Genomic DNA, 16,381 nt, shown 5'->3' on the forward strand with positions numbered 1-16,381 from the left:
GTGAACTTACCCTAAGGCCGGCTATGTGTGTAGATGAAGTCGGGGCCTACTGGGAGGCTGTATGGTGTCCTCTTAGCACCTGTAATGGAATCTTTTCAGTTCTTTGAGTTTTTTTTTGTCTCCTTTGATACATTTTCGGCTATTTGCTCTACGGTTTTATTACAAAGTCTTAAATGTCTAGACATAACAGAATGATACAATGTTATCATTACTCTCCAAGTACTGCATCACTGCATCTGTTTTTGCACCCAGTACAAGATGAAAGCATTACCATGATACAGAAAAAAAATATCAAGCAAGTTCAGAATTACTGAGCCCGAGGGCAGAACACACATTTTGTTTGTTTTAGAGGAGTAATGGAGTGAAAATAAGTTGAATGACTTATTTGGTAATACATAAATGGCAGCCTGACAAAGGAATTTACACTCTTGTGCTTTGGGGAACTCGTTCTTTCTGAATTATTAAAGCTTTAAAAAAATAAATAGAATAGTTTTTGGATTTATTAGAATTAGAATTTGTAGAATTACGTTTTTCCGTTTCAGAACTTTGGATGAAATAGGTGCTATAGAGACTTTAATGGTTACTTTCTCCTGCAAGGTCAACACAGTCTTCATCTACTGCAGTAACTTCAATAGCTGTTGGCTACGACCATATGTAGACACTTTGTGACTTAGCTTTTTCCTAACAGAACTAAAAGTGGTCAGGTCACTGCCTCCCACAAGAGTAACATACTCCTCTCCTTCTGCTATCATTATTAATTCAAGTTTTGAGACATTAATATAATTGTTTTTTTGTTATTTATTAGGATTATAATTTGTAGAATTCAATTTTTCAGTTTCAGAACTTTGGATGAATTAGGTGCTACAGAGACTTTGATGGTTACTTTCTCCCACAAAGTCAACACAGTCTTCATCTACTGCAGTAACTTCAATAGTTGTTGGCTACAGCCATCTGTAGACACTTTGTGACTTAGCTTCTTCCTAACAGAACTAAAAGTGATCAAGTCACTGTCTCCCACAAGAGTAACATACTCCTCTCCTTCTGCTGTCATCGTTCACTAAAGTCTTGAGAAATTAATATAATTTTTTTTTTGTTATTTAATAGGATTATAATTTGTAGAACTGCATTTTTCAGTTTCAGAACTTTGGCTGAAATAGGTGCTACTGAGACTTTAATGGTTACTTTCTCCCACAAAGTCAACACAGTCTACATCTTCACCTACAGTCATCATCTTCATCTACTTCATCTACTGCAGTAACTTCAATAGTTGTTGGCTACAGCCATCTGTAGACACTTTGTGACTTAGCTTCTTCCTAACAGAACTAAAAATGGTCAGGTCACTGCCTCCCAAAAGAGTAACATACTCCTCTCCTTCTGCTATTATCATTAATTAAAGTTTTGAGACATTAATATAATTTTTTTGTTATTTATTAGGATTATAATTTGTAGAAATGCATTTTTCAGTTTCGGAACTTTGGATGAAATAGGTGCTACAGAGACTTTGATGGTTACTTTCTCCCAAAAGGTCAACACAGTCTTCATCTTCATCTACAGTCATCATCTTCATCTACTTCATCTTCTGCAGTAACTTCAATAGTTGTTGGCTACAGCCATCTGTAGACAATTTGTGACTTAGCTTCTTCCTAACAGAACTAAAAGTGGTCAGGTCACTGCCTCCCACAAGAGTAACATACACCTCTCCTTCTGCTATCATCATTAATTAAAGTTTTGAGACATTAATATAATTGGTTTTTTTTTTATATTTATTAGGATTATAATTTGTAGAATTGCGTTTTTCAGTTTCAGAACTTTGGATGAAATAGGTGCTACAGAGACTTTGATGGTTACTTTCTCCCACAAGGTCAACACTGTCTTCATCTTCATCTACAGTCATCATCTTCATCTACTTCATCTACTGCAGTAACTTCAATAGTTGTTGGCTACAACCATTTGTAGACACTTTGTTACTTAGCTATGCTCCGCCCTCCCTAACATAACTAAAAGTGGTCAGGTCACTGCCTCCCAAAAGAGTAACATACTCCTCTCCCTCTGCTGTCATCTTTCATTAAAGTCTTGAGAAATTAATAGAATTGTTTGGGGGTTTTTTTGTTATTAGGATTATAATTTGTAGATTTAAATTTTAGATTTTTAGAAGTTAGTATGATGCAAGGTTTTAAGGCTTTAAGGAACTTACTTTCTTCCACAAAGTCAACATAGTAACATAAACAGTAAATTTCCCATAATCTGATTGACTCCAGGTGTCTAGACATTGCGGCATTGCCACTGTTATATACAGCTCTGCCCTTGCTAATATATGTTTAGGCAGGTCACTACCTCCTAAAAGATCAACACACTCCTCCCCTTCTGCTCTCATCATTCTCATAGTCTGATTGGCTTCAGAAAGTTGTATTGTCATCCACTTCATGACCCGTTTTACATTTCACAGACAGCCATAACTAATGGGGAAAAGTGAGCAGGAGGTTAGAGAGACAGAGACAGAAGCTTAAACAGATGCTGAAGCTAAATAGGAAGTTTCTATCGGAGCCCAATTACTTTATTATTTCAAAAAATTTGGATCTGGAGTGGAATATAACATAACGATATATTGAATCCAACACAGGTCTGTATCAAGTGCTAAGTCTTGTCATCTCAGTGATAGTATAATGAGTCTTCTGCTTTTTGTCTTCAAGACTTGAGCTGAAACATGTGGGTTGTACATTTTTCAGTAGGTGTCATACAGCGATACAATGTATTATATCTAGTAAGTGACTATTGCAAGTGACAGGATGCTGAGATCCCCAAAGTCAATTCTCAATTCGTAATGACAACTGTACAAGATATGTACAAATTCCATGAATCTGAATCTCTGTGAAGTTGAAAAAGATGACAAATCTTACAATTTTCTAGTACAGTTTGTGTTGTTTCCATTTGTAAGGTCTCTGCTTGCGATTAGTGACTGTGAACACTCCTGTTTCCATTCATTGATAGGTGTATCCAGTCTAGACAATGCTCTGTGAGCTCAAAGGCCAGGACTTCAGGCTGACACATTGTAGCAAGCTAGCATAGAGATGTGTGCAGCTGCTGCTGGTGTATCCAGTAGCAACAGCTACTTAAATCTCTGCTAGTTTGCTACAATGTATCAGTATAGCCCATTGAGCTCACAGAGCATTGTCTAGACTTAATACAATTGTCTCCACTCATCAGCTGAGGGCTATGTACGGGGTTACTGCACTTCATATACCGTATCTATGCCACGACCTGAGATTCTAGAAGATCACATCGCACTCTGCGCCTTCTCCCTGGAGATGAATTACTGTATGAGTGGACTAAGAAATTGCTCCGTGCATCTGTTTACTAAGTGACTGACAAGTTAATGGAACTTTGCTCTTTCCCTCATCTTTAGTAGAACATGACATTTGTCTATTCATAGTTTACAGGGTTGTTGTCGCCATCGCCTTTTTTTTTTTTTTTTTTTTTTAGATATTACCATAGAAGAGATATATTTCATAGATAGAAGATAAATAGATGGATATGAAATAGAGATAGATAGATAGATAGATATATAGATAGATATGAGAGAGATAGATAGATAGATAGATAGATAGATAGATAGATATGAGATAGATAGATGATACATAGATAGATAGATAGATAGATAGATAGATAGATAGATATGAGATAGATAGATAGATAGATAGATAGATAGATAGATAGATAGATATGAGATAGATAGATAGACAGACAGACAGACAGACAGACAGATAGATAGATAGATAGATAGATATGAGATAGATAGATAGATAGATAGATAGATAGATAGATAGATGGATGGATGGATGGATGGATGGATGGATGGATAGATAGATAGATAGATAGATAGATAGATAGATAGATAGATAGATAGATAGATAGATAGATAGATAGGAGATTGATGGAGTCTAAAATCTTTGGAGATGGTCTTCTAACCTATTCCAACCTGTTGAGCATTAACAACCCTTCTTGTGAGGTCCTCAGAAATCTCCTTAGTTTATACTATGATACACTTCCACAAACATGTTGTAAAGATCAGATTTTTGAATAAAGGCCGCCCACTTGTACCTGACTGGGGTTGAGCCGATCTTGACATTTCAGGATCGATTTTAAAATTCGATTTCTGATCATTTTTCAGCCGATCCTGATCGTGAAATTTGATCAATCACCAATCAGGATCTGATCTTTCCCGATCCCGATCACTCCACCCTAGTCAATGCTTCTCTATGGGAAAGTCACTTTTAGGGTTGAGCCGATCTTGAAATTTCAAATTCCGATTTCCAGCTGATCCCGACCGTGAAATTTGCTCGATCGGGATCCGATCTTTTTCGAACCCGATCACTCAGCCCTATACCTGACTGTAACCCCATTGACTAAAAATTCCGAAGTTTAATTTTATCTAGAAAATGCTCGTGGATATCTGATATTGCATCAGTTTCTTCTATAAATAATTGAGCGATTCTACTATTTTTTGGCTTAGTTATTTGATTTGGCCTTCTCTATCTAATTTTAGGACTTTGGTGGAAACCCGATATAGTTTCTGTAACATTCTGTAGGGTTCACAAACTTTCAGTCGCCACTGTACTATAGATGATGCAGGATGTTTCAGGCTTCTTTCCTTCTTGATGGACCCTAACAATTGATGGAAATATTCTGGGAATGGGATGCGGAGTCCTACCTGAAGGTCACCCTCCATGAGAGAGGAGAAAACACGTAACACTTGCCGGTGAAATGTTGTCTGATTTTCGCCGTTTCAGGGCGTTCACAGATAAGAAAATAGCAAATTGATTTTTTTGAGCCCAGCTGAGTCCCTATAGATTCCCAATGGCAGGATTTAGGTTTGGGATTTCTAATTACAATACATTTTTTTTTTCCAAGAGTTTTAACCAAGCCGAGCGCGATGTCCTTGCCATGTGCTCGTGTCTATCGTCTTGCCGAGGAATCAAGTGTCTGCCTTGTATTGCACGAGCCCCCGGTGAATATCATCGCTGCTCACAAATGTAATTATTGGGAAACCACAATGTTTTACATGATAAGTGGTTTATAATTGCAAACATGCCTCCGTATCCATCAATCTGACTCTCGCATGATAGCGTTGTGTTTGCAGACAATACAAATGGCTCCATCGGCAGCCGCTAATAACCGGAAAGTTGCGAGTGCGAATTAAGTAATTCTTTGTGGGATTATTGTAGGATCTACTAAGTGCTTCTACTATTAACATCTATATTTTACACTCTGCTATTAACTAAGTACATGGTAGCGCCGAAGACCTATTCTTTCCATTTTGGGGATCTAATTGGTTGATTTTTTTTTTTTTTTTTGCATTTTCAGGTCCGCTGAGGTTCCTTTCCCAGACAGAATCTGTTACTTCGTTCGTCGGAGATACCGTTCTACTAAAATGTGAAATTGTCGGAGAGCCTATGCCTACAGTGCACTGGCAGAAGAACCAAGAAGATCTGGTGTTGATCCCCGGGGACACCCGGGTGCTGGTCTTACCTTCAGGGGCCTTGCAGATAAGTCGCCTACAGGCAGCAGATGCTGGACTTTACCGGTGTTTGGCTAAAAATCCCGGAAGCTCCAGAACGGGAAACGAAGCAGAAATCCGCATTCTGTCTGGTGAGTGGGTTGTAATTTTTTTGAAGAGTTTAAAGAATGTGCCAGAAGAACCCAACATATCAACCCAGGAGATAGATAGGTTAGCTTCAACAGAACCAGCATATCACCCCAGCCCTGCAGATAGATAGGTTACTGTCACCAGAACCAGCATATCACCCCAGCCCTGCAGATAGATAGGTTAGTGTCACCAGGACCAACATATCACCCCAGCCCTGCAGATAGATAGGTTAGTGTCACCAGACCCAGCATATCACCCCAGCCCTGCAGATAGATAGGTTAGTGTCACCAGACCCAGCATATCACCCCAGCCCTGCAGATAGATAGGTTAGTGTCACCAGACCCAGCATATCACCCCAGCCCTGCAGATAGATAGGTTAGCTTCAATAGAACCAGCATATCACCCCAACCCTGCAGATAGATAGGTTAATGTCACCAGAACCAGCATATCACCCCAGCCCTGCAGATAGATAGGTTAGTGTCAGGGCCGCCACCAGGAATTTTGGGCGCTGCAACAAATTTAGCTCCGCCCACTTTTCTGTTGACTCCACCCATTCTCATTCATTTTCATGTGCTCCCACACAGTATAATCCTCCTACAGTCACCTGTAAATTATATGCCTCCCCTCCATCTCTCCCCCAGTTTCATATACACCCTTCCTCTGCCCCCAGTTTCATGTCCCCCCCTCCATGCTGTTCTCCCCCTTTCAACTGCCCACAGTTTCATGTCCCCCATCTCTGCCCCAGTGTCATGCCGTTCCCCCCCCCTCATCTGCCCCAGTGTCATGTCATTCCCCCCTTCATCTGCCCCAGTGTCATGCCATTCCCCCCCTTCATCTGCCCCAGTGTCCATGCCATTCTCTCCCCACCCCATTCATCTTCCCCAGTGTCATGCCATTCTCCCACTTCATCTGCCCCAGTGTAATGCCATTCTCACCCCCTTCATCTGCCCCAGTGTCATGCCATTCTCCCACTTCATCTGCCCCAGTGTAATGCCATTCTCCCCCCTTCATCTGCCCCAGTGTCATGCCATTCTCCCACTTCATCTGCCCCAGTTTAATGTCATTCTCCCCCCCCTTCATCTGCCCCAGTGCAATGTCATCCCCCCCTTCATCTTCCACAGTGTCATGCCGTTCCCCCCTCCCCTTCATTTGCTCCCCAGTTTCATGGGCCCCCTTCATTATGTTAAACACAAAACAAACACTTATTTACACTCACCCCCTTCCTTCATCGCTCCCTCGCCGCTCCTCTCTCTGACGCACCTCTCACTCCACTGACAGGTGTAAGCGCGATGTGACGTCATCGCATCGCGCCTACACACGCCGAAGCCGGGTGCAGCATTAAAGCAGGAGCTCAGCTCAGCTCCTGCTTTAATCGCCTGTGTATTGCAGCTCATCGGCGTCCGACGGATGCCGATGAGCTGAACTCGGGACAGGCAAGTGCCGGGGGGCCCCAAGAGGCTCTGTGGGCCCCGGCACTTGCCCGACTATACTATAGTGACGCCGGCCCAGGGCACAATTGCTGCTGCGGGCGCCAGGGGGCTGGCCAAAACCGGGCCCCCCCATTTTTCAATTTGGCCAGGCCCCTGACACCAGTAGCGGTAATACTGCCCTATCGGCGGACCTGGTTAGTGTCACCAGACCCAGCATGTCACCCCAGCCCTGCAGATAGATAGGTTAGTGTCACCATAATCCAGCATATCACCCCAGCCCTGCAGATAGATAGGTTAGTGTCACCAGACCCAGCATATCACCCCAGCCCTGCAGATAGATAGGTTAGTGTCACCATAATCCAGCATATCACCCCAGCCCTGCAGATAGATAGGTTAGTGTCACCAGAACCAGCATATCACCCCAGCCCCGCAGATAGATAGGTTAGTGTCACCAGAACCAGTGTATCACCCCAGCCCTGCAGATACATAGGTTAGTGTCACTAGAACCAGCATATCACCCCAGCCCTGCAGATAGATAGGTTAGTGTCACCAGACCCAACATATCACCCCAGCCCTGCAGATAGATAGGTTAGTGTCACCAGAACCAGCATATCACCCCAGCCCCGCAGATAGATAGGTTATTGTCACCAGAACCAGCATATCACCCCAGCCCTGCAGATAGATAGGTTAGTGTCACCAGAACCAGCATATCACCCCAGCCCTGCAGATAGATAGGTTACTGTCACCAGAACCAGCATATCACCCCAGCCCTGCAGATAGATAGGTTAGTGTCACCAGAACCAGCATATCATCCATATCAGTATTATATTAATATAGTGTTCACCGATATATACGAAGGCATACTGTTCCATTATATATAGCATCATATCAGTAGATAGATAGATATGAGATAGACCAGGGGTGCTCACACTTTTTCAGCATGTGAGCTACTTTATAAACTGACCAAGGCAAAAGATCTACTACCCACTTCTTGTGGGCGGGGCTGGGGCAGGCCTGTGGGCAGGGTGGGGAGTGTCTGTGGGCAGGGCAGGGCATGTGGGCGGGGTCGGGGTGAGCGTGAGAGCGGGAGACAGCGGCGTTCTGTGGCCCCCCAGGGATCCCCGGTGTCTGCTTGTTCACAGCGCAGGCTGAGAGTTATCTCTGCACACTGGCAGGCTGGGGCTGCGGCAGCCCCGTCTGCCAGTGTCTGTAGATGACTCTCAGCCTGCGCTGTGAACAAGCAGCACCCCGGCTCCCTCCATCCCTAAGAGTGGGGAGTGCGTCATCCCCCGGAGCTGCTGCTGCCCGGCCCGCAAGTGTCCAGAGTGCTTGTTCACAGCGCAGGCTGAGAGTTGACTCTCAGCCTGCACTGTGAACAAGCAGACACCGGGGATCCCTGGCTGCATCCCACGATCGACCCATACGTCCTTTGCGATCGACCGGTAGATCGCGATCTACGTATTGGGCACCCCTGAGATAGATAGATAGATAGATAGATAGGAGATAGATAGATAGATAGATAAATAGATAGATAGGAGATAGATAGATAGGCGATAGATAGATAGATAGATAGATAGATAGATAGATAGATAAATAGATAGATAGGAGATAGATAGATAGATAGATAGATAGATAGGAGATAGATAGATAGATAGATAGGAGATAGATAGATAGATAGATAGGAGATAGATAGATAGATAGATAGATAGATAGATAGATAGATAGATAGATAGGAGATAGATAGGAGATAGATAGATAAATAGATAGATAGGAGATAGATAGATAGATAGATAGGAGATAGATAGATAGATAGATAGATAGATAGATAGATAGATAGATAAATAGATAGATAGGAGATAGATAGGAGATAGATAGATAGGAGATAGATAGATAGATAGATAGATAGATAGATAGAAGATAGATAGATAGATAGATAGATAGATAGATAGATAGGAGATAGATAGATAGATAGATAGATAGATAGATAGATAGATAGGAGATAGATAGATAGATAGATAGATAGATAGATAGATAGGAGATAGATAGATAGATAGATAGATAGGAGATAGATAGATAGGAGATAGATAGATAGATAGATAGATAGATAGATAGATAGATAGGAGATAGATAGATAGATAGATAAATAGATAGATAGGAGATAGATAGATAGGCGATAGATAGATAGATAGATAGATAGATAGATAGATAGATAAATAGATAGATAGGAGATAGATAGATAGATAGATAGATAGATAGATAGGAGATAGATAGATAGATAGATAGATAGATAGGAGATAGATAGATAGATAGATAGATAGATAGATAGATAGATAGATAGGAGATAGATAGATAGATAGATAGATAGATAGATAGATAGGAGATAGATAGGAGATAGATAGATAAATAGATAGATAGGAGATAGATAGATAGATAGATAGATAGATAGATAGATAGATAGATAGGAGATAGATAGATAGATAGATAGATAGATAGATAGATAGATAGATAAATAGATAGATAGGAGATAGATAGGAGATAGATAGATAGGAGATAGATAGATAGATAGATAGATAGATAGATAGATAGATAGAAGATAGATAGATAGATAGATAGATAGATAGGAGATAGATAGATAGATAGATAGATAGATAGGAGATAGATAGATAGATAGATAGATAGGAGATAGATAGATAGATAGATAGATAGATAGATAGATAGATAGATAGGAGATAGATAGATAGATAGATAGATAGATAGATAGATAGGAGATAGATAAATAGAAAGATGATAGATAGATGATAGATGATAGATAGATAGATAGATAGATAGATAGATAGATAGATAGGAGATAGATAGATAGATAGATAGATAGATAGATAGATAGATAGATAATACATCTCTTGTGTATTTGTAGCATTTACATTTAACATTTCAACCCCATAAATCTGTGACATGTAATAAATATCCCAATTAGAGGATTATATATAACCGCAACCATTTACCAAACGCTAAAGACCTGACGATCGCTTGACATAAATATTCGCCGGTAGACTAATATCTCGCAGCCCGCTAACCAGGCGGCATCTATAAACCGCAAACATAAAAATGATAAAAACAACAGTAATGTCATTACACCGGGGAAATTAGACGAACACGAGTCACATAGTAAGTCGCCATAACCCTCTGTCATTTCCTAGACATGCCACTGAACATGGGTAAAACGACTCCCTAAGCGAATGGCGGCCTGACACCTCCCAGCACGTTCCGCTCAATCCCGCCGTTCATTGTATGGGATAATTATGAGATCTTATAGTCGGTGTCTTTCTAGCAAATTATTTGTTTTGTTTAAACCAGCAGATATTTATTGCCGCGGCCCGCACTGGATACGGCGGATATTTCATATAAAAGGATTCTTGTTGGGTATAATTTTTACAGGATTGGCATTTTTCCCAGCTGAACCGGTTTTATTTTTACGCTCAGAAAATACCTAATGTGAGATCTGGCGGCGCTGACATGATGTATGGGCGCAGAGCAACAGAAGTTTCAGCTGTGTCACAATAGAAGAAATGAATACATTTTATTTATGGGGGGATAGATAAATGGCGCAACAAAAAACGGAACATATTTTAGAGTGTTTACCTGAGACGGGTAATAAAAGACAACAGGGATGAGAATTCATGCCGACTCTCGACAGCGCAGAGGGGTTTTTTGATCAAGCGAATTAGAAAAACGTGTGGTGTAGTGCCAAAGGCGGACACCGGGGGCGATGTTTCAAAGAAATAGGTTTTCTTATTTCAAAGGTATTATCTTGTTCAGAAAATCTATAGTCATATACTTGGTTAGGAAATTGTGACTTAAAGGGGTGGTTTAGAAATGATTGAAAACATAGGGGTGGCCGGGATGGGTGTAAAGCTCTGTTGTACAGTCATGGTCCTGGTCCTGTGTTGGGACTTGTTGGGCCGGGAAGAGGTTCACATGACAGCTGAGACCAATGACTGGCCTTAGTGGTGGCCACCGAGGCCAGTGATTGGTATCAGGGATCATGTGAGTCTCAACTTCTGGCCCATCAAGTCCCTGCATGAGAGGAAAAGGGGATCGGGCTCGACCACTAGAGATATATGAATATAACTTTATTTTTTAGTTTACACCCAACTGCCGACCTCCCATGAATTTCCTTGGACAACCCCTTTAACCGAGGGGACCTTCTGTTCAGGATTTATCTCTTAAACAGAGAATGATGAAAGAGTATCCTTTATTTTGGAGAACCCGTCCCTTCCACCAACCCATTGATTTCAATGGACAATGTGTAATGCTTAGTTTCACCTGTGGTGGCGCTGCAGGGAAATTGAACACCTTACTTCCAAAGATTGCAGCTGATCATGGAGGATCTTATCAGATGGCGAAACTCTCAAAATTCTTTTCATTTTGGATTCGGGTGCAAGATAACAATCAATAAACCCTTCTTTTCCCTGATAATTGTTGGAAGCTGGGTCAAAATGTCATGGCTATGGCGCCCCCCAAGATTGAGCCTCAGCAGTTGACCCCGAGGAGAGGTGGAGAAAGGCAAGTAATTGTGTGTGAGTGAGGGGTTCTCGCACCTCCCCTGGGCCTCCACTCATTATAATGAGACCCTAGAGTATACTAACAACTTATGAGTGTGGAACCCCCAAAATTTTGGGATTCAGCCAAACCCAAAATTTTTGTAAGGTTGGTTAGAAATTGGACTTGGCATTCAGTGAATAGTCCGCGGTGCCTCTTATACCACCACCAGCTGATCAGTGCAGGTCCTGGGCGTTGAACCCCACCTATCCTATGGACAACATGTAATTCCTAGAAAATATCTTTAACCGCTTCTCTGCCCTCCACCAATTTTTATATCTGACTAGAAAAAAATAAAATTGCAAGAAGAAACGTGAGCAAATCTTGGCTTGTCAACAACTGTACGTGATGCGGATGTAGCAGAGCTGAGTGGTAATTGCCTTCCATTAAAGCACTTATTGTTGGGGCTCCCCTCCATCGATGGTGCCGTAGCTGAGTGATATCAAACCACTTGTCAGGCTTGTTCTCACTCCCCGTAGATACAGCGCACCTCTTAAAAGTCGCCTCCACCAGTTTACACCAATTACGTCTGATGTGTTTGACCTCCTTGACACTACTTTAAGTAAATGCACCGGTGCCGTTCTTTTCTCAACACGCCTCTTACCGTAGACGGTAACCCCTGCGAGGTCACGCTCGGGGCTTCCATTAAAATGTCACTCGGGCTTTGTACACACTGAATGCTGTAGCTTTCCTGAGACTGTGCCAATAATCTGATGTTAGAAAAGATATTAATATTACAACGTGTGATTACGGCTTGTAAGATATCCGATTATATTATTATTATTATTATTATTATTAATATTATTTTTATTTTTTCTCTTTTTTTTCACTCTGACCACTAAGCCTAGCTAGACTCATACTTGCCAATTGTGTAGGGTTTTCTTTGCCAGGGTCACCTTAGTTACATCACAGATGGTATTACAATAGAAGACAACACCACTGACCCATCAATGTATCCACTACTGACAATCGATGATGTCATATCTTATCTCCTCCCCCTCCCTGTACTGAGCATGTCTAGAAAGACCTCAAGGAGTCGGCTCCAGACTACTTCTGCTCTGGCCATGAGACTGCCATAAAGCATATCATTCAACAAAGGCTTCGGCAAGATGGCTGCCCCCATAGTCATGGACGGGAAATAGAATTAAAATCATCTACAATCAAAAAATTAAAAATTATAGATTTTCCAAAAATTTAAAAAAATGGTGATGCGTCCCTTTAAAAATAGGGGTGCCTTCTTTTTCAGGTGCGCTCCTCCAATTGCCTCCTTTTTTAGTTTTTCTCGTGTGCTCCTCTAGTCTCCAATCCTCTCTTCATGTCTGTAAAATAGCCACCCTATTCTCGGACTCTCTGCACACTGCGCTTTGGTAGTCTGAGATATTCCTCCTACTATTATTTGGTCTATTTAAGAGGGGGGAGTGGTTTAGAATGTTCCATCAAGAAACCAGAGGAGTGTCTCAGACTTGTCCATTCTAGAGCAAGGGGGAAGTGTCTCAGATTGTTCCATACAGGAGGGGAGGGGAGTGACTCAGACTTATCCATTCTAGAGCAGGGGGAAGTGTTTTAGACTGATTCATCCAGGAGTAAGGGGCGTGTCCCAGATTGGTCCATCTAGAAACCAGAGGACTGTCTCAGACTTGTCCATTGTAGAGCAAGGGGAATGATCTCAGACTGTTTCATATAGGGGGGTGAGGAGTGACTCAGACTTGTCCATTCTAGAGCAGGGGGAAGAGACTTAGACTGATTCATCCACGAGTACTGGGCATGTCTCAGATCGGTCCATCAAAGAACAGAGGAAGTTATCTCAGAGCCATCCAGTATCAGGGGGACTCAGACTCCATCATTCAAGGACAAGGACTGTGTCAGAGACTTGTCCATCCAATAGTAGGGGGCGGTGTCTCAGGCGGGTACATTCCAGCAGGGGGAGAATCTTAGATCGGTCTATGAAAGAGCAAAGGGAAGTGTCTTAGATTGATCCATCCAAGAATAGAAAAAGGCTTCTCAGATTGGGCCATCCAAGAGTAGTAGAGAGCATCTCAGATTGGGACATCCAAGCACAGTGAGGAGTGTTTTAGACTGATCCAACCAGGGAATTTTATGGTGAACCAGACATAAGAAGATATCGCGGAAGTGCACTATAGGTTCTAGCTGAAGATTTCCTATAAGTTTTAGATTTTAGGGCATGAGTCTTAACTTTCACCTCTGTAGCTCCTACTGTTAGTCTTGAATGCCATAACAGTGCCCAGTAATAGGACTGGCCCAAGTGCCCCAAAGGTTCCATCACTGCAAGTGGAATCCACCATCATTTCAACCATCTTCCCCAAATTACCAAAAGGGCCACCATGTCCTTTATAGAATTGCTCTCCTCATTGGGACAAAGGGACCGTCCCCCTAAGGCATCCCTACCGAATGCAGGTTTAACTTCTGCAACCCTTGCAGTCTGTAGGATGAGCCAAAAATTTGAAACTAGAAATTTTCACCAAAATTTATCATTTCAGCTATGTTTCTAAATTGCATTTTTTTCCTCCATAAATGTTGATTTTGCTAAAATAAACATAATTTCCTTCAGTAAACATAAAAAGACATCACCTAAAAAACATCCATTCAGAGAGTAAAAAGTCTACATGGTTCCTTTCAGCAACTGTTCACAATATGCTGAAACAGGGAGCTGACGGTGACGGTGCTCGAAGCATCTGCGTAGCAATATGTTTGTAGAATTACTTGGCAGTCTTTAAGTAATTTTTCTTGCCTCGTGTTATCACAAGTAAGTTCTGCATCCAAGAAGTAAGACGGTAAACTCAACACTAATGGGTCACAAAAATCGGGCGTAAGAGGGTCTTGACACGGTAGCGCCTTGAGTCAAACCTTTAAATTGTTGGGTCGAGTATCCAATAGCCATTGGCAATCAGAATTCTACCACATATCAACCAGATTGCCCCCCTAATAGCATTCAGAGAGAAAAGTCCCACAATTGGTCATCAAAGGGTACTCTGCACCCAAAAATTGCCATCTAACCATTGGGCTGCCATATTGGAAAAGGGCATGAAGCTTACTTTCTAGTCTGCCTCCCTATTCAGACTACTGCATGCTATAGTTCCAAAACTAGGGACGGCAAGACTAAGTTCCACCATTTACCATGCCTCCGACTGGTCGGACCACCAGTCTAAACTTTATCACCTATCCAAGATAAATTTTTTGGGCAAACTTAAAAAAATTACTGGACACCGAATTTTTGGATTTTTTGAAAGACAAATAATATGTGGTGTATGTCTACATCATTAGTTGTACAGTGCCCAGTAAGAGGACTGGACCAAGTGCCCCAAGGGGTGGTCTAGGTGTGCCATGAGTGCAGCCGCCCCCCAAAAATTGGTAGATGCGATGATATAACCAGGGAGTTAGTCTTCATCCAGTCCCTATACACACTGTAAGGCCAGGGACATCACTTTATAGTATATGGGATACATGGCTCCTCCGAGGCCTCCCCTTCTTTACAAAAACTTCCATCTTCCAGCTAGGTTTTAGGTGGGATCGAGATCGGTACTATTTCCCACAATGCTTTGCTTAGCCTTCACACTGAGTATATGCTCCACTCATTCTGAGCGGAGTGTATACTCAGTGTGAAGGCTCCGCTGTGGTTCCATAGGAATGAATAGGAGCAGCCGGCACACATCCTTAACCCCCTGTGCGCCGGCTGCGTCCATTCATTCTAATGGGAGACTAGCTAACATCTCTAGTAGCTACTTACCTCCAGAGATGGCTGGTCTGCAGTGCCTGGTGTTGTTCTTCGCCTCGCTGCCGCACCACGCTGCTCTTCTCGTCTCCGAGGTTACTGTTTAAAGGAAGGAGGAGCTTGTGGCTTAGGAGAGTGTGGGTGGGTACAGGGCGGGGAGACGTGACGTCTCCCCTCCCAGTACCCACCCACACTCTCCTAACCCGCCCACACTCTCCTAACCTGGGAGGCAGGGGGCAGCGAGGCGAAGAAGAACGAGAACACCGGGCACTGGACCTGTAGGTAAGTAGACACCGGAGGGGGGGGGGGGACTAAGTTGCCAGAGGATTTAAAAAAATCCTCTGGCTACTTAGTGGTTCACTACACAGCATGGATTCTAACAATTAAAGTGTTCAATTGTTAGATTCCATGCTGTATAGTGAATAGGATTGTTTTTAAAATCCGATCTCTGATTAATAAAAAAAATCCCATTGACTTGCATTGGGATCGAGATCGGGTTCGAATGAAAAATGATCGGAAATCAGATTTTAAAATCGATCCTGAAAAGTCAAGATCGGCTCAACCCTACTTCCAGCGATTCTTTATTTCCTTTGGGGTAGAAGCCGCTGTTTTTGACCTGAAGATAAGTCCTTGGATTACTGAGCAATGACGTGATGACGCCGTAGATAACCAAAAAAATCATTTATAGGGCCAAATTTCACATGAATCCCCCGTAGACTAAGAAAAAAAAATTGGTTATTGGATTATTTTCTTTGGCGCTCTGTGGAACCAGTCACCGTATCATTTATACTATTGGGCTTGTGATAAGTAGAGTCGGACTCCATCCATCCGGAACAAAGTCCGTGATATATCTGACATCCCTTATAAATATAAAAAATTCTGTTTAACAAGGATGGTACGCTCGCACCGGGAAAAAAAATTCTATCGATCTCCTGGCATTTGTTGTTGTAGACACTGGAGCGAGAGGCCGGTTAGTAG

The 16,381-nt window shown here is 42.2% G+C and overlaps 1 protein-coding gene across 6 annotated transcripts in view; it reads left to right on the forward strand.

The window, feature by feature from the left end:
- DCC (DCC netrin 1 receptor) overlaps positions 1 to 16,381 on the forward strand; it is a 634,243-nt gene that overhangs the window by 311,446 nt on the left and 306,416 nt on the right. For all 6 annotated transcript variants that reach the window (XM_075267856.1, XM_075267865.1, XM_075267883.1 and 3 more), the window contains exon 3: positions 5,362 to 5,646. In XM_075267856.1, coding sequence (XP_075123957.1) covers positions 5,362 to 5,646 — 285 coding nt within the window. The remainder of the gene's footprint in view (positions 1 to 5,361; positions 5,647 to 16,381) is intronic.

This window comes from Leptodactylus fuscus, chromosome 1 (genome assembly GCF_031893055.1).
Source record: "Leptodactylus fuscus isolate aLepFus1 chromosome 1, aLepFus1.hap2, whole genome shotgun sequence".
NCBI lineage: Eukaryota > Metazoa > Chordata > Amphibia > Anura > Leptodactylidae > Leptodactylus > Leptodactylus fuscus.